Source organism: Hypanus sabinus, chromosome 3, assembly GCF_030144855.1.
Source record: "Hypanus sabinus isolate sHypSab1 chromosome 3, sHypSab1.hap1, whole genome shotgun sequence".
NCBI lineage: Eukaryota > Metazoa > Chordata > Chondrichthyes > Myliobatiformes > Dasyatidae > Hypanus > Hypanus sabinus.
In genome coordinates, this window is record NC_082708.1 from 71555220 (window position 1) to 71574149 (window position 18930).

At 45.0% G+C, this 18930-nt stretch overlaps 2 protein-coding genes across 5 annotated transcripts in view; one reads left to right on the forward strand and one right to left on the reverse strand.

Annotated features, from left to right (window-relative positions):
• Nucleotides 1-18930, reverse strand: part of mre11a (MRE11 homolog A, double strand break repair nuclease) — a 177044-nt gene that overhangs the window by 124296 nt on the left and 33818 nt on the right. Inside the window, exons 1-2 of one of the 4 annotated variants that reach the window (XM_059964621.1) lie at nucleotides 11785-11959; nucleotides 10377-10458 (exon numbers count right to left, since the gene is read on the reverse strand). The exons of 2 other annotated variants lie outside the window; for them this stretch is intronic. In XM_059964621.1, coding sequence (XP_059820604.1) covers nucleotides 10377-10458; nucleotides 11785-11959 — 257 coding nt within the window. Of the gene's footprint in view, nucleotides 1-10376; nucleotides 10459-11784; nucleotides 11960-18930 lie in introns of those variants that run through there. One more of the 4 variants, XM_059964624.1, reaches the window with a different exon arrangement.
• On the forward strand, nucleotides 12036-13107 carry LOC132391436 (alpha-(1,3)-fucosyltransferase 4-like). The gene has a single exon (XM_059964627.1). The coding sequence runs from the start codon at nucleotides 12036-12038 to the stop codon at nucleotides 13071-13073; it is 1038 nt and encodes a 345-aa protein (XP_059820610.1). The 3' UTR covers nucleotides 13074-13107.

The following is an 18930-nucleotide window of genomic DNA, read 5'->3' on the forward strand; positions in this document are numbered from 1 at the left end:
GCAAATATGCAGCATTCAAAGCACTGCTCATAGGGACCTTTGGCCTCTCACGGTGTGAGTGAGGTGCCCGCTTGCTGCACCTGGGTGGTTTGGGAGACAGGCTGCCGTTAGCATTAATGAACGAGATGCTGGCCCTGGCTGAAGGACACAAGCCCTGCCTCATGTTTGAGCAGGCGTTCCTAGAGCAACTGCCCAAGAACATACATCTGCTGCTGGCCGACACAGATTTCGGTGACCCCCGGAAGGTGGCAGCCCGGGCAGACGTGCCGTGGAAAGCCAAGAGGGAGAACAGGGTGTCCATCGGACAGATTACCAAGCCACGCGCCCAACAGCAGGCCAGACCAGGCCTGGCAACGGAGCACACACAATCCAGAGGCAGGAGTCAGGAGGCCAGTGAACTGTGGTGTTTCGATCATCAGTGGTGGGGCACAGAATCCCGCTGTTGTCACCCGCCCTGCGAGTTCCCGGGAAACACCAGGGTCAGCTGCCGCTAATGGCTGTGGTGGCTGGCCACCAGGACAGCCTCTTGTACGTCTGGGACAAACAGTCGGGACGCCGCTTCTTGGTCGACACCGGAGCGAAGATCAGCGTCTTGCCCCCGACGGGGTACGACACCTGCAACAGGGAGCCAGGACCTACCCTGAGGGCTGCAAACGGCAGCACGATACGGACCTACGGCACCCGCACAGTGTATCTGCAGTTCGGCGCCAGCCGGTTCATGTGGGACTTCACACTGGCCGCCGTGGGCGGACCTCTTGCGAGCTCACAGCCTGCTGGTCGACTTGCAAGGGAAAAGACTGGTCCATGCCGAGACTTTCCAGACATTCTCCCTGGGTGAAGCCGAGTTGCCGGCCCCACACCTGGACTCCATCACGCTGTCGGACAATGAATTCACCAGAATCCTGGCAGACTTTCCATCAGTTCTGGACCGCAGTTCACGGCAGCCATGTCCAGACACAGAGTACAGCACCATATTCCAACCCAGGGACCACCCCTCCACGCCTGCGCACGAAGGCTCCCCCCGGAAAAGCTCCGCCTGGCGATGGAGGAGTTCAAGAGGATGGAGGAATTGGGGATTGTACGGAGATCCGACAGCCCATGGGCCTCCCTCCTGCACATGGTGCCCAAAGCAGCCGGGGACTGGAGACCGTGCAGCGACTACTGCAGACTGAACGAGGCTACAACTCCTGACCACTACCCCATGCCACACATACAGGACTTTGCAGCAAACCTGCATGAGGCAAGCATCTTTCCCAAAGTAGATCTCGTCCAGGGATACCATCAAATCCCAGTACACCCTGAAGACATCCCCAAAACAGCACTCATCACCCCGTTCGGCCTGTTCGAATTCCTCCGAATGCTGTTCGGCCTAAAGAATGGTGCACAGATGTTCCAGCGGCTAATGGATGCGGTGGACGCTACCTGAACTTTGCATTCATCTATTTGGACGACATCCTCATAGCCAGCAGTAGTCATCAGGAGCATCTGTCCCATCTCCGCCAGCTCTACTCCCACCTGAGTGATTTCGGCCTCACGATCAACCCAGCCAAATGCCAGTTTGGTCTCGATACCATCGACTTCTTGGGCCACAGGATTACCAAAGACAGGGCAACACCTCTGCCCGTCAAGGTAGATGTGATCCGCCACTTCGCCCAGCCCAACACAGTGAAAGGTCTGCAGGAGTTCGTTGGTATGGTGAACTTCTACCACTGTTTCCTCCCCTCAGCAGCCCGTATCATGCGCCCTTTGTACACCCTGATGTCGGGTAAAGGCAAGGACATTGTTTGGGATGAAGAGGCCATGGCCGCTTTCGTTAAAGCCAAGGAAGCCTTGGCAGATGCCGCGATGCTGGTGCACCCCAGAACGGGCGTTCCAACACAGTGGACACATCCAACACAGCAGTCGGTGGGGTGCTGGAGCAACTCATCGAGAGGCACTGGCAACCCCTGGCATTCTTCAGCAAGCACCTATGACCACCTGAACTCAAGTACAATGCCTTCGACCGGGAGCTGCTGGCCCTGTATCTTGCAATCCAGCATTTCAGGTACTCCTTAGAAGGCAGGCCGTTCACCGCGCTCATGGACCACAAACCGTTGACCTTTGTGTTCACGAAGGTGTCCGATCCCTGGTCGGCTCGCCAGCAGCGACATCTGTCCTATATCTCCGAGTACACGACGGACATCCAGCATGTCTCAGGAAAGGACAACGTCGTGGCGGACGCCCTCTCCAGACCAGCTGTCCAGGCCTTGTCCCTGGGGGTGGACTATGCAGCACTGGCGGAGATGCAGCAGGCAGACGACGAGATGCCCAGCTACAGGACCGCAGTCTCGGGTTTGCAGCTGCAGGACTTTCTCGTAGACCCAGATGAGAGGACCCTCTAGTGTGACATGGCTACCGGCCGACCTTGCCCCATCATCCCGGCAGCGGTGAGTTTTCAACTCCATACACGGCTTGGTGCACCCTTCTATCAGGACAACCATCTGGCTGGTCTCCAGCAAGTTCGCATGGCACGGACTTCGCAGGCAGGTCAGCAAATGGGCCAAAGCATGCACGCAGTGCCAAACAGCCAAGGTGCAGCGGCACACCAAAGCCCCGCCGCAGCAGTTCGAACCCAGCCACCGGAGGTTCAACCACATTCATGTGGATATCGTGGGATCCCTGCCAGTGTCACGGGGAGCGTGGTACTCCTAGCTAGGGTAGACCAGTTTATGAGATGGTCAGAGGCGGTCCCGCTCACCGACACCACCGCCGATTCCTGCGCCCGAGCACTGATTGCAACCTGGGTAGCATGCTTCGGGATACTGGCCCACATTACCTCCGACAGAGGTGCCCAGTTCACCGCCAGCCTGTTGGGAACACAGCTACACCACACAACTGCCTACCACCCACAGTCAAATGGACTAGTGGAATGCTTCCACCGTCACTTGAAGTCAGCTCTCATGGCCCACCTGAAAGGGCCTGACTGGGTGGACGAGCTTCCCTGGGTCCTGCTTGGAATCCGCACAGTGCCCAAAGAGGATCTGCACACCTTGTCGGCCGAGCTGGTGTACGGCGCACCCCTGGTCGTCCCAGGAGAGTTCATACCAACCCCAAGGGGGCAAGAGGAAGAACCCGCAGCAGTCCTGGACAGACTATGCCAGGCAACCTGGCCCCCGTACCGACTTCACAGCACCGACGGATCCTGACCTGCATACCCAAAGACCTGCAGGACTGTAAGTTTATGTTTGTATGAAGCAGCGGACACCGGGCACCGCTACAGCGGCAGTACGAGGGGCCGTTCAAGGTGATCAGGAACAATGGATCCATGTACATTCTGGACATTGGGTGGAAAGAGAAGGTTTTTACGGTGGACAGACTCAAACCGGCCCATGTGGACTTGGCACAGCCGGTCGAGGTTCAGGCACGGCGGCACAGAGGCAGACTGCCCAAATAGAGACTGATCCTAACTGTGGACATTGGGGGGTGTATCGCCAGTTCTGGGGGAAGGGGGTTATGTGGTGACCCACCTTCAACGCAGGTGAACCGGCTCACAAAACGGTGTGTGCGTTGGCAGAGAGGCCAGCCCCAAAATGGCGCAGGGTTTTCTTCTTCACCAGCAAGGGGAGAAAGCCTGCGCACAGGAAGAGACTTTCATAACGCACCTCTGACGTCATTTCCACCCGGAGAGGGCGGGAACAGAACTGCATTAAAAGCCAGTGCTACGAAGTTTGAATAAACCAATCTCGAGTGCTACTTACATACTGCGTGTCGTTATTTCTAGCTCTGTGTGTAGCACATCGCTACATTAGATTAATTTTGGCAAGCAAATTACATATAATTCTACAAAATATGCTTAGACTAAAATTTCAAAACAGACTACATATTCATGTAAAAATTCCCAGTCTTTAGATATTAAACTGTTCCAAATAATTGAATATAAATTAGCATTTTATAGAAGATTAGTTTTCCATGTCTTTTAGGGTCAGTAATTGATAGTAATTAATGCTTAGCATTAAGTTGGGGTTTCAAGTAGGATGGATAATGTTGAAACTGGTCTTATGTACAAAAGTGAATAAAATGTGGAAGGCTTTTAAGCTTCAGGATTACATCCATTTGCTGATCAAAATAAATGTTGATACTTTCCAATTAATGAATGAAGATAACATGTCTTTAATAATGACACTTGTTCAGGAACTAAGATAATTCAACATGTTCCCATTAGGTTTAACAGGCCAAGCCACTTCATAAAAATCTCTTTGTCCTAGTGCTATACTGCATTATAGTGTATTTAGTATTTGAATAATATTTAAATAATATTGTAAATGTAACCCCCTGGGTCGCCTCAGGCTCGCTCAGCTCGTTCCGTCTAGGGGGAGCAGCCTTCCGCCCCGCCAAATTGGGTAATCAGCTGGTGTGGATGCTGTGTGATGTCCCCGCCTCACCCAAAAACAGAAAGTACACCATCAGCGATTAAATGAGTACAATTTATAAAGGTTACTATAACTAAGTGATTAATAACGATACAGTATATATGAAGAGAAAATTAAAGAAAAGGCGCCAAACTTATCAAAGTCCAAACCACTTCGTGCACAGCCGTTGGAGCTCAATTACTGAAGTCTTCTGGCCACCATTCGATCCCCTCCGACCTCCTCGACTCGCAGCTCAGGACCCTCCGAACTCCTCGACTCTCCAAACAGCTCAGGACCCTCCGAGTGGTCAACCAAGCACATCTAGCTTCATCCCCCCCCCCCCTCCGCCTCTTCAATGCAATACAATCCACACACACGCTGCCTACGGCTTCAGAGGCCAGTCGCCGCAACCTCTCTCTCTCCGAGGTGTCTGGAGCAGTCAACTCCGCTCCCTCGTGGTATTTCGCAGCGTCCACTAAGAGGGTCTCACCCTCAGATACTTCCCCCAGGCCATACTGCCACTGGCTCTTGTTTGAATTCGGTATCAGCCCAATGCTGCTACACACGTCCACACAAGCAGCTCGAAACTCTGGGTGCATCGACAATGCCTCCAAACAGCGCTCACCCGCCTCCTCCGGGCAGGCCCCCAAGCACACCAGCAGGATATTGGTTCTCTCTAGAACAGAAACGCTGCCCGTCTCAACAGGGTCCGGACACATCAGCATTAACGATTCCTGAACCTCAGTCTCCTCCACATTTGCCTCCAAGAACTCCATTTTCACTGACCAACAACCGTCGTCTGGATAATCACTGGCACTGGTACCCCGAATCTCCAGTGTCCTCAATGTCGTCAAGGGTAAATGCTACCAATAACGGTTATGAAACAAACTGTACAGCAACTTAACCGGCGCCCCGGTGCCGAGGATGGCTTTAACTTGACTTCCATCCATCCGTAACAACACCTGTGCGCATGGCCCCTCTAAGCCTTCAGGAATAGAGTCTGTTCCTTTCGGGAGTTCCTTGGTACATTGCTGGGAAAGTGCTCCCCCAGAGACCCCAAGCCGTTCCCCCACTGGGCCTCCTCTAAGTTTCCCGACACCTCTCGAATCAACGGAACAACTGATCCCCTTGACAGATCCTCTTGGCACCACAAGCAATTTATCTGCCCCCCTAGGCAAAAAGGGATACCCTAAAAACTTCCCACCAACCTCCTGCCACGGATATGATAAGCCCCCCAGCTGCGGCATTTGACTTCCAGTCGAACCACACGCATTTTCCCACACCTTACCAGAACTGGCAGCGGTCTCTTCGAGGTAATTGCGCCTGACAGTTCTAACAAAGTCACCAGCCCGCCTACTCAAACTTTCAACCCGTCCCTGTCGCTTTTCCTCAGCCAAGCACTGCCATTCACCCAACAACTGAGGGGTCCGCTCCGCCCACGCCTCCGCCCCTTTAGGGCTGGACGTTATTCCAACAACCGGGCAGAGCTCACCACTGCTGAAACATCCCAACCTGTCACTCCTCACTCTCCAAACAGCCCATGGTCCCACCACCATTTCGTCAGCACTAGTCGGAACTCGAACAACGACCTCCAGGCTAGCAACAGCAGCCACCCCACCCAACACACACGTAGTGATAACCAGCAATCACACACCCACAAAGGTACACCAGCTCTTCGCCGCAGACACAATTTAAAGAGGGTGATCACACAGCTTCCACAGAAATCAATCCCGGACGAGCACCCCACAATGTAATCCCCTGGGTTGCCTCAGGCTCGCTCAGCTCATTTCGTCTAGGGGGAGCAGCCTTCGGCCCCGCCAAACTGGGTAATCAGCTGGTGTGGATGCTGTGTGATGTCCCCGCCTCGCCCAAAAACAGACAGTACACCATCAGCGATTAAATGAGTACAATTTATAAAGGTTACTATAACTAAGTGATTAATAACGATACAGTATATATGAAGAGAAAATTAAAGAAAAGGCGCCAAACTTATCAAAGTCCAAACCACTTCGTGCACAGCCGTTGGAGCTCAATTACTGAAGTCTTCTGGCCACCATTCGATCCCCTCTGACCTCCTCGACTCGCAGCTCAGGACCCTCTGAACTCCTCGACTCTCCAAACAGCTCAGGACCCTCCGAGTGGTCAACCAAGCACATCTAGCTTCATCCCCCCCCCTCCTCCTCGGAGAATCTCCCGGCCTCGGACCCCCCTTTGGGGTCCGGTCCTCGCCCAGCTTAGAGCATTGCGTCCTCTCTCTCGACCCCCTCGCGCCGATCTGCCCAAAAGCCCGTCAACAAAAGCTTACAGACTCAGAAGAAAGAACATTAATCCCCATTTGGTTTACAAAGGAATACCATTCTCGTTATCAGTAAATTATCATTCCTGCTAGTTAACAAAAGGAAACCCTTTCCCAACAGTAACAAAGAAAAAAACCCCTTTACATAAATATTATTGAATTAGGGTGGAGATTAGGGGACGATGGCGCCTAACGGCGACTCCTTTGCTTGCATCTGTGGAAACAGCTCTATTTCCATCTTTAATGTCTCTATTTTTCACTTTCAGGGTTTTTTTGAAGACCCTGACCTGGTGTTATACACTGACTTTGGGAATGGGACGCACTCCTGGCTGTTATTTGATATACCAAGGATACGACCTAGAAGACTAGCGCTCCTTCAGGTTCCAGGATTTTGTGGCTCTGGAGGCAGGCGGACTTGAGGTTGGTGCCTCCACAGGAAACTGGAGTGTCATGGGTGATGGAAGATTGAAAGCAGTGAGCTGGCTGCTGGTTGTGTGCCCAGAGACCCGAGTTCTTTGGGCACAGAGCTCAGAAAAAGCGACATAACAGGTTTTTAACATCGTAAATCAGCGTGTTGTTTTTTATATCTCCCTTCTCGCTGTGAAGCAGGGACACCTCTTTTTCCCTTATGAGGGAGAGAGAGAGAGCTTGTGCTTTGTTGAATTACTGGGTGAACAAGTAGTCTTTGGGGTACTGCAAGTCTGTGTCTTTATTGAAGCTTTGCTGCATGTTTGAGAGCTCGGTCGGGGGGTGCCTATGCTTTTTTTGCTGGTGGGGGAGGGGGTTGTTGTATTGCTGCTGATTGTGCATGGGTAGGGGGAGCTGGGGGAGGCTTTAGGGTTCTAACATTTAACTTTGGGGCACTCCTCTGTTTTTGTGGATGGTGGCAAAGAAAACAAATTTCAGAATGTATGTTGTATACATTTCCCCGACATTAAATGTATCTTTGAAACCTTTGAATTCAAAAATGATTATATGTAAGAAGTACATGAATGGCATATTTCATTATGCCACCATATGTGTGTATCTATCTCACTAAAAGAAAAAAAAAGTAGACAAGTTTCCAGGCTCCTGTGTTTTTCTTTCGACTAGTTGTTGGAGTTACAAAACATAACAGTGGCAATGAGGAAGTTCTAAAATGAACCCAAGTCGATTATATACCTGTTGAAATGCGGCATTTTTTTTTCTTCGGAAGTTAGAGAGTTACAGTCAAGTTAAAAAAAGACAGAAAAACATTCAAATGTTGAGAAGCAATAGGTATGGCATTGCGTTCATAAACAGTGAGTAGCAGGTGATAATAGTCAGAAATAAATAAAGCAAAAATTGTTGGCTACACCATAAAGATAAGCACGTTCGACTGCACAACAGATAACTGCATGATGTTGTTACAAATGTGCCACAACTCAGGGGCCGAAGGGTACAAAGTCGCCCCCTCCTTTTTGAGAATCGCAAGATCGCTATTAATTCGGGTCTGGGACCCAGGAAACGAGAGAGAGACGTCCAGAATACACAGGGTTTGGAATGTGTCCTGGCCTCAGCAAAACAAAAACCCCTGATAACGGCTATTGTCTCTTGGAGACGGAATTGTGTATTGAGTACTGTACTATTCATTGAAGCCCCTCAGGGGATGACCAGAGTGGGCTGGTTGAGGGATTGCATCATCCCAACCTGATTGACATCTGAGACCCCGTGAGTAAGGATAAAAGAGGGTCTGGGAAACAACCCCTTTAGACGCACCAGGAGAAATGCTAGAAATCCCGTGACAGCATTTAATAGCGACAGCCGGTGGGGCCCGTGTGCGTCCTTCCCTTGCCTGGGATTGGCAGCCTCACCACGGAAGAATGGCTTTAGCTAAAGGAGAGGCCACAAGTGAACAGCCACACCACCAGGACTCCCGACAGATCAAAATCATAAAAGGAAAAGCTGGCAAGTTTTTCTCCCAAAAAAATCTCTCTCTCTCTCCAACCAAAGGCTGCAGCCTGCATGAACTGAGTGACTTTTATATTTCCATCGGACAATACATTATCCCCTAGACAACGATAGAGCTTATTTCTTATTGATCATTATTATACCCACACTTTTAGATTTAGTATTGACGACATATATAATCTATACATTTGCATTGGTATTATTTTTGTGTATTTTTACTAATAAATACTGTTAAAATAGTACTATCAGACTTCAACAGACCTCTCTATCTTTGCTGGTAAGCAACCCAGTTATGGGGTTCGTAACAAAGTACACTGAACGAATTGAACAGTACTTTGAAGTGAACGAAATAGCCAATGAAAAATGAGTGGCAGTGTTACTAAGCGCAATAGGTGGAGAAGCATACAGTTTAATTAGACGTTTAACTGCTTCAACAAAACCAGCTGAAATAAGCTTTGCTGATATCATGAATGTCATGCAGGAACATTTAGAACCAAAACCGTTGTTGATTGCAGAATGTTTTAGGTTTCATAAGCAGAATCTAAAGGAAGGGGAGTCCATTTCAGCTTATGTGGCTGGATTGAAGAAATTGTCAGTTCAGTCATGCACTAAGAGATCAATTAGTTTGTGGAATCTTACAAGAAAGCATTCAAAACTGCTCCTAACTGAAACACAATTCACAAACAAAAGAGCAGTTGAATTCACTGTTTCTGCAGAAATAGCATCCAGAGACACAAGAGAGTTGCAGTCAGGAATGAAAGTCAGCGCAAACAAAATTGCAATATCTAAACAGAATCTATCTGGCCTAACAAACTGTGTAACCATTTGTTACACAGAAGATACAACAAAATAGAACACTTACAAAGAGCATGTTGGGCAGACAAAAATAAATACACTGCGCAGGAAAGAGAAAAAGAGAAAAAGTCAAGTTGCAGTTTCAAAAAGAGCACTAATCAGCATGGGGTGCAGTTAATGAAAAATCTGATAACAATGACAGTGACATGGTACTGTGTAGCCTTGAGATTTACAATGTGAAAACTAACAAAAGACATGCAATAAGGCTTACACCAGAAGTGAATAACAAATTAGTTAAAATGGACTTGGACACTGGCTCGGCTGTTTCAGTCATTCCACAAAATGAGTTTGAATGGCATTTCAAAGATACTGAACTGAAGCCTGCAGATATCCAACTAAGAACCTACACTTAAGTAAAAATAACTCCTGTTGGAATGACATTCATATCATTGAAATACAACATCCAACAAGCCACATTGGGCTTGTATGCAGTAAGAACAGGAGGGCCAGCATTGTGCAGGCATGATTGGCTGAGACAACTATAACTTGACTGGAGATCCATCCACCATTTGCATGAAAATGCCACACCTAAGTTTTACAAAGCCCATCCAGTTCCTTATACCATCCATGATAAAGTACCCAGTGAGCTAGAGTGCATGGAAGTTGCAGTAATTCTTTCTAATGGGCAACACCAGTGGTCTCAGTAGCCTAGAAGGATAGATCTGTCAGGATCTGTGGTGATTTTAAGATCACCATCAACCCAGTACTGAAAATAGATCAATATCCTCTGCCCAGGATAGAGGATTATCTTTGCAAACCTTTCCAGAGGAAACACTTCAGCGAAGTGGACTTGTCTGAAGCTTCCCTGCAGATGGAGATGGAAGAAGAGTCCAAGGTTTTTTCTCAGCATAAAGACTCACCAAGGGCTTTATCACTACAATAGGCATATTTTTGGAGTAACATCTCACCTGCACTCTGGCATAAAGCTATGGACCAGGTGCTGCAAGGCTGCACAGGCACTCAGTGTTACCCGGATGACATCATTGTTACCTGTAAGGATGACAAGGGACATTTCCAAAATCTCAAGACAGTGTTATAAAGATTAAAAAATTATGGGCTCAAAACACAATGCAGCAAACATGAATTCTTTAAACCCAGCATCACTAACTGTCCTGCCTGAAACGTCAACAGTGCTTCTCCCTATAGATGCTGCCTGGCCTGCTGCGTTCCACCAGCATTTTGTGTGTGTTGCTTGAATTTCCAGCATCTGCAGATTTCCTCGTGTTTGCGTCACTAACTGTGGTCACACCGTTAATGCACAAGTTTTATACAATTGTGCTGAGAAAATTCAAGCAGTGGTGGATGTCCAATCAACAAAGGGCGGGCCACAGTTGTGGTCCTTTTTAGGATTTGTCAATTATTGTAACAAGTTCCTGCCAAACTTGTGCTCTACCCCTTGAACTCTTATACAGATCGGGAAGAAATAGCAATGGACAAAGTAGTGTGAAAGTAGCTTTAAAGAAGGTAAAGTGGCATCAGAAATTGTACTCACTCATTATGATCCACTTCGTCCAGTGAAGCTAGCCTGTGCCACCTCACCCTATGATATAGCTCTGGTCATGTCATATGTTATATGATTCAAAGATTTAAGATTCAAAGTCCATTAATTATCAAAATATGTATACCGGATACAACCCGTTCAACATCAAACGCCCAACGCGCCAAAAAAGAACAAATTACGCAAAGGGCAAAAAACTAGAGGATAACACCTATAATATTAAACAGCACACCAGGAGTCAATTAGCATTCAGCTTAGTTCAGTTCTGGACCGCGTCGCTGGCCCTCTGCAGGCCACAGGGTAAAGCATTCGCCCCAAACCGCTCAGAAACTGCAAAACATGAATAACCAGAATCTAGGAACGCAAGCAACTTCCCCGGAAACGAGTCCCCAGCCTCCCCGATCAATCCTTGCAGCATGGATCCCAGCTTAGCGAGAGGGGAAGGCAGACCGGTCAACCTCCAACAGACGGCGCCGAACAGCCGCCTGCCCTCCGCTGTGGAAGAGAAAGTCCGTTCGCCTTTACACCTCGTTCCCTTACCGCTGCAGAGAGAAAAACACTCGGGGCGACAAGAACTTGGTATGGAGTGTAAAACGTTTCAACCAGTACTTGCTTTGTTTGGGGGAGGGAGTGTACCATCATTACCGATCAATAACCACAACACAACGCACACTTATGTTTATGTAGAGTATATGAGGAGATTCACCTGCAAGTAGTCACATTCGCCGTGATCGGGGCAGTGAAACGCGTTCTTTGGGGGGGGGGGGGCGGATCCGGAATTAAATTAAAAATGCATGGTAATATTTATTTACAGTTACCTCTGGAGTAAGTAATCAATAATATGTAAATAGCAACACTCCACTCCCTTCCCAACTTGTGCCACGTCAGGAACTTCTCACGAATACTGCGACCTTTATCTAATTCTGCTGTAACAGAGCACCGGCGCTGCGGAGAGACCCGCGCCTCTTCTCGATTACGATCTACTTCGCCCATTTTTGCCGCCGCGCTCGAAGACTGTGTTTAACGTTTTGTTGTCTGAGGTTCACGCAGACTTAGATTACGAAGAATTATGCGTAGAAGGTTGTGCCGATGGATTTCATTAGCCGCTTACGCCGGCATCGTGTTAACGATGTTCTTGACCGTGCGGGAGTTCCTTTTGCTCAGCCGCTTTTATGCTTCACAGGAAAGAGATGCAGGCAGAAGCTCTGCCCCAACAGTGACTGTGCTCATCTGGTGGTATCCGTTCGGCAAGAAAACCGAGATCAAAAACTGCACCGCTCTCCACGTTCACGGCTGTCACTTGACAACAGACCGGCGGCTCTATGTTCGTTCACAGGCTGTGGTCATACACCACAGGGATTTGGAACGCAATCCGCAACAGCTTCCCTCAGGACGGAGACCTATTGCCCAGGAATGGGTCTGGATGAATTTCGAATCTCCCAGTTACTCCTCCCGGCTGGAGAAACTGAACGGTATCTTCAACTGGACCCTGACTTACAAACGCGACTCGGACATTTTCGTTCCTTATGGGTACCTCTATCCCCGAGAAACGGGCGACCGGAGGATAGTACTGCCCAAGAAAACTAAATTAGTGGCTTGGGTCATCAGTAACTGGAATGAAAATCACACACGAGTTAAATATTACCACCAGCTCAAGAACTATATGAACATTGACGTGTATGGTAAATCTGGCCTGGATCTTAAAAACGACAATGTTGTTCTGACAGTATTACCGTATAAGTTTTATCTGGCATTCGAAAATTCGCAGCACGTGGATTACATAACAGAAAAACTCTGGAGAAATTCCTTCTTATCTAGCGCTGTGCCTGTGGTGCTGGGACCCAGCAGAGCCAACTATGAGCAGCACATCCCGACGGGTTCCTTCATTCATGTCAATGATTTTTCCTCACCCAGAAAACTGGCCGAATATTTGATGTATTTGGATGAAGACGAGGGAAGCTATAAAAAGTATTTCGAGTGGAAAAGGCACTACAAAGTGCATCTGACGAAGTTTTGGGAGGAGCAGTTCTGCAAAGTCTGCAAAGCTGTCCAAAGCTCAAGGGGGCAATACAAGACCATCTCAAATCTGGACTCGTGGTTTCGATAACTGCAGGGTACACATTTCAGTTTCAAACAAAAACATGAGGGCGGGGCGCGTACCGTTAATGGCGAGGATTGTGGAATCTGCATTATTGCCAATGTGCAAAACTTAAAGTGCAATATTGGACGCTTAAGTTTATTTCTACACACTCCAATTCTTAAGTTTAAATTACTTATTTATAATCAATAATGTTGAAGTACTGCATTTTGATTCTAAGTTAAGGCCATTTGCTATAAAACTTGAAACGCTTGTTAACATTGACAGCACAAATATTGACCTCTCAAGGTGCAATGTTCTTTATATCCTGTAAGGTTACTGATGAAATTACCAGTTCACCCTTAAGTTAATTGTGCTGGGTAAATCCTCCAGTTTTTTTTTTATATAACATCTCCACCAGCACACAGTTCTGTTTGCAAACTGAGAGCTCTTGTTGCCAACCACCAAACTGACTGTTAGAAAACTGGGGTTCATTTCTGGATTTCTCCTGCTGCCAAGTCCTGACATGGAGTAAATCTGAAGAAGTGTGCTTTGCACTGCAACTTCTAGTATCATTATAATTCTGGATATTGTAGGGAATCTGTATCATGAAGATGGTGCATAAAGTGTTCTCCATTATTAGTTCATAAAATAGTATGAAGTATATAAGATGCACCATGGAACTCTGCGAAGTACCAGACCATTTGTGCTGCTCTGCCTTGAGCTTTGCTATATCCATTAAATCTCTTTTCTTATGACTTTGGATATTTATGGACATTGTGAGACTGATAGGTTTACAATATTATCAATAATTACTCCTACTTCAGCCATTGTTGGTTGAGAAATAGAGTAATTAAGGATCATGCACTCTGCTATCAGTGTTTTAACAAGACAAGCAGAACAACCAAAGGAGATAGTATTTTAGCATTTTCATTACTTATTGAGTGTGGAAATTATTGCCTTACAACTTGAACAGGAATGTGAATGGCAAAAGTGCATTAAGGTTCAAATACAATTATGTATTCTTACTTCACATTTCTCAATGACTGCTATAAAATAAGTAGTATTTTATTTTACGTAGCTTTTTTATTGCTCAGTGCTAAAAAATAATCACACTGCTTCCAGCTTGTAAATTGTGATCCTTTATTTCTTTTTCTGCTAAATGAACTAACTGCATTGCAGTCTGCTTTTGGATGAAGCAACTTGATACATTCACTAAGAAAGCACTTTCTTCACTTTAGAACAATTTGGTGTGAGCAATAATTTTATTAAGTGGGTGAAGGTTCTTTACAATGACCCTCTGGCTGCAATTTTCACTAATGGTATTAGGTCAGATAATTTTAGTATTCTGACGGGCAGCGGGCAGGGCTGCCCTTTATCACCACTACTTTTCACACTAATGATTGAGCCATTGGCTGAGGCTGTTCAGCGAGACCCCAAAATATCTGCTCTAGACATAGGACTAAATTCACATAAAATTACATTGTATGTGGATGATTTTCTGATTTTTTTATCAAACCCTGCTATGTCAGTGCACCACCTTATACAATGCATCAATTCATTTAGTGCTTTTCAGGTTACAAAATTAACTTTACTAAATCAGAGGCTATGTCTCTGGGGAATCTGCAGCAGGTACCTGACACTCAGGGTGTTTTCCCCTCTAAATGGTCACAGACAGGTTTTGTTTACTTAGGTATATTCATCACAGCTATGTTTGATCAATTGTTCAAAGCTAACTTTACACAGTTATTTGACAAAGTCAAACGATCATGAGCGATGGAGCACTCATCCCATTTCTTGGCTTGGCCGAATATCCTTGCTCAAAATGAACATTCGTCCTCGTCTGCTCTACCCTATACGAATGATTCCAGTCATTTTCACCCAACAAACACTTAAAAAAATAAATTGCTGGTTTAGTTCTTTCATCTGGAACAAAAAAGGACCCTGTATTAAAATGTCTAAGTTACAGCTTCCCAGTAGTCTAAGGGTCTGGATTTTCCAGACATTAAAAAATATCAATTAAGTTCCTTTTTATCTGATGTGGTTGACTGGGTTTGCAGGGACCCCTCCTCAATTTGGCTAGACATTGAAGCCTCACAAACTAAATGCCCTCTTATTAATTTGCTTTTCCTTAATAAGATGAAATTAGTTAAGGAATACTGTCAAAATCCAATAATAATTAACACAATTAGGGCTTGGAGGGCGGTGCAACAAATTGAGGGCAACACAGTGAGAATATCACCTTTCACTCCAATAACCGGCAGCTCAGAGTTTCAGCTTGGCATACTGGGCCCTGGATTTAAACTTTGTATTTCTAAGGGTATTTTCCATCCAGGAGACTTGTTTGATGAAGGAACGATGATGTTTTTTGGTCAAATAGTACAGAAATTCAAGGATCCCAACAAGGATCTTTTTCGTTTCTTTCAGATAAAAGATTATATACAGAGAAAGACATCATTGTTAACTGATTTCTATAGTTCTGACATAGAAAAGAGTTTGTTTTGTTCTAAGAGTGGGTTCTCCATCAGTACTTTTTACAGCATCCCGAGGGAATGTTCTTGTGAAGAGACTGAGCAGCTGGGAAGGGTCTGGGAGGAAGAGCTGGAAGTAGAAATTACAGCTGAAACTTGGGAAGACATATGTGATAATGCAAAGAAAAATTCGCTTTGTAATAGAACTAAAGCATTGCAACTCAAAATTCTGCAGAGAGCCCATCTGACTCCAGATTGTCTCTTGAAATTTAAGATGGGGGTTTCTCCAATACGTTCTAAATGTAAAGGAAATACTGGAACACTCACCCATTGTTTTTGGACTTGTCCCAAACTTCAGGCACACTGGTGTGATATTTTGACTGAAATGGAAAAGTTTCTGAAGATGGAGCTTGAAATGGAACCAATGTCTTTTCTCTTAGCCTTACCCAGCAGTCATATTATTAATGCACATCAGAAAAAACTTTTTAACATCCTAACTTTTTGTGTGAGAAAGAACATTTTACTTTGTTGGATATCCGATAAGGCCCCTGGACTTCCTAGTTGGCGTAAATTAATCATGGAATACATTCCTTTGGACTTTTTAACATGTATGGTACACTCAAAAACAAATAGTTTTCATAAAACATGGCAACCTTTTCTACAATATGTAAACCTGTCTGCTATACTAATAAGGGCTTTTGTATAGGATGTGGTGGTGTCTATACATCGATGGAAGTGTTCTGAAAGCCGATATCTGTGAGAGGAAGAAATGTAAATGTACCTGGAATTTGAAAGTTTTGGTATACTGAGCAAAAAAAAAATTTTTTTAAATAAAAAAAGAATTAATTTTTTTAGGACAATTGCACTGACAAGGATCTTTTCCATTCAGATCAGATTTCATACAAAATAGAAATACTTGATATACAGTAGTTATTTATTGAGAAGCATATCAAGCATCAGTCTTTAGAAATATGCAATACGGGTATGTTGAGAAATTGCAACTTGATTCCAATGTAGTATGTTTTTCAGGTGAATACATGTTTTTGATTACTTACTCCAGAGGTGGCTCATATATTTGGGGAATTTTGTTTAAAATCACGGGTGATTCATAGACCTGCCGTATAAAATGTTTTAAAACCAACTCTCGTACAAGCAGAGTTTCACATTATGGCTATGCAACTCATTTAGTTCTTGTAATCAAAGAAATGTGGCCTTTTTTGATTTGTTCTACACAATGTTTCTTGTAAGAAAATAAAACCTAAGATTTTCTGTGCAGCTCTAAAAGAAATTTCTATATTGTTAGGGTAATCTGGTCAATAAAAATAAAGCAAATTGAAAGGATATACGTTGAATTTTGTAAATAAATCATGACCATACTAAATACAGGGTGCTTGTTGTTACATGGCTCTCAAAAGCTAAATAAACAGCTGACCTGTTATTTAAAACACAGAGTCGAAATTTTAAGGAAAAGCACATATGAAAATATTTGGGATCAAAATTATCTCAGTGCGGATGCTACTCTCACTCCGTTAACCAAGCAGACAGAAATAATGTTAGTCTACATTGAGTTGTTCAACCTCACAGTGGGACACTAAGAAAATGGGAAAATCTCTCAAGGGTCTTTCAACCTCCACTTTCTGAATTCACTACTCATTTAGAAAATAGTCTATACCTTTATTCCTTATGCCAAAGTATATTCCGTCTTCCCAACACTCTGTTCTATCTGTCACTTCTTTGCCCATTCTCCTAATCTGTTCAAGTTCTCTGCAGTCTCCCTGCATCCTCAATACTACTTCAGAATCAGAATCAGGTTTACTGTCACCGGCGTGTAACGTGAAATTTATTAACTTAGCAACAGTAGTTAAATGCAATACATTATCTAGCAGAGGGAAAAAATAGTAATAAATAAGATAAAACAAAAAAAATAAACAAGTAAATCAAGTACATGTATTGAATAGATTTTTAAACAGTGCAAAAACAGAAAAAGTGTATATTAATAAAAAGTGAGGTAGAGTCCAAAGCTTCTATGTCCATCTACACCTCCATCTACCTTTGTATCGTACGCCAACTTAGCCACAAAGCCATATTCTGCCATCAAAATCATTGACATATAACGTGGAAAGAAGCGATCACAACACCGACCTCTGCAGAACATCACTAGTAACTGGCAGCCAATCAGAAAGGCGTTATTCCCACTCTTTGATTCCTGCCAATCAGCCAATCTTCTGTCCATGCTAGTATCTTCCCTGTAGCACCATGAGCTCTTCCCTTGTGTAGCAGCCTCATGTACTGCACCTTGTCAAAGGCCTTCTCTAAATCTAAGTAAACAAAAGTCCCTGACTTTCCTTTGTCCATTCTGTCTGTTACTTCCTCAAAGAATTCAAACAGATTTGTCCATTAACATCTTCCCTCAAGGAAACCATGCTGACTTCAGCCTAATTTATCATGTGCCTCCAAGTACCCCAAAGCCTCATCCTTAATAATGTTCTCTAACATATTGCTGACCACTGAAGTCCAAGACTTATTTCCTGTCTTCTGCCTCCCTCCCTTCCCTAAAGAATGGAGTGACATTTACATTTTTTTAATAATTCATTAATCTCAGTGTTTGAAACAACAAGCCCATAAATTCTACCATACAGTACTTGAAAACTGTGCTATGTCAAGCACTTAATCTGGTCCCACAAATTAAATAGAGGTTGTGCTATACCCTCATCACAGATTTTGTTTGTCAACTATATGCTCCAAGAGTTGACATTGAGGGTCAGTCGAACTATCCTGCACTTTCTCTGCTTTGTAAAAGAAAAGCCTGGGCAAGTCATGAAGGAGGTGCTGAGCAAGGTAGCTTAATGTTATTACCTTCTGATTCACTGGTCTATCTCTTCTTATTCACTATGTGTGGCGTAACAACTATTTTGTATAGGTATTTTTATTCCTCTTGACAACAAAAATATATTTTGTCCTTTATTTTCAGATGCTGGAAATGTAAAGATACACCTGACCCTTAACGAACAGAAGAGTTTTCCCAAGTGTTCAGAGACACTTTGTCTGGCTGTATCCAGTAACAGTTGAGAGTCTAGCATTGTGCATACTTTACATTAGAAGAAAGTGTAGTTGCTGCATCTTTACATGCTGAAACATTAAACACATTTGTGTAAGCATTAATGCTGCAGGATATACAAGTGTTTGTACATCACTGGCCTCAGTCTGCAAGACAGCAAAAATCACATGAACACTGCTCCAGAGGACTCAAGTAATCACCTCCTTTGTCCAGGCTTCGAGGATAATATGCACACACCAGATGTTAGATGGGCTGTCTGGTGAGCTTGAAGACAATGATCATCAGGTACCACAAACTCTGGAACTTTAAAGGTTCAAGGGTCCGTTTACTATCAAAGTATGTATCCATATACAGCTCC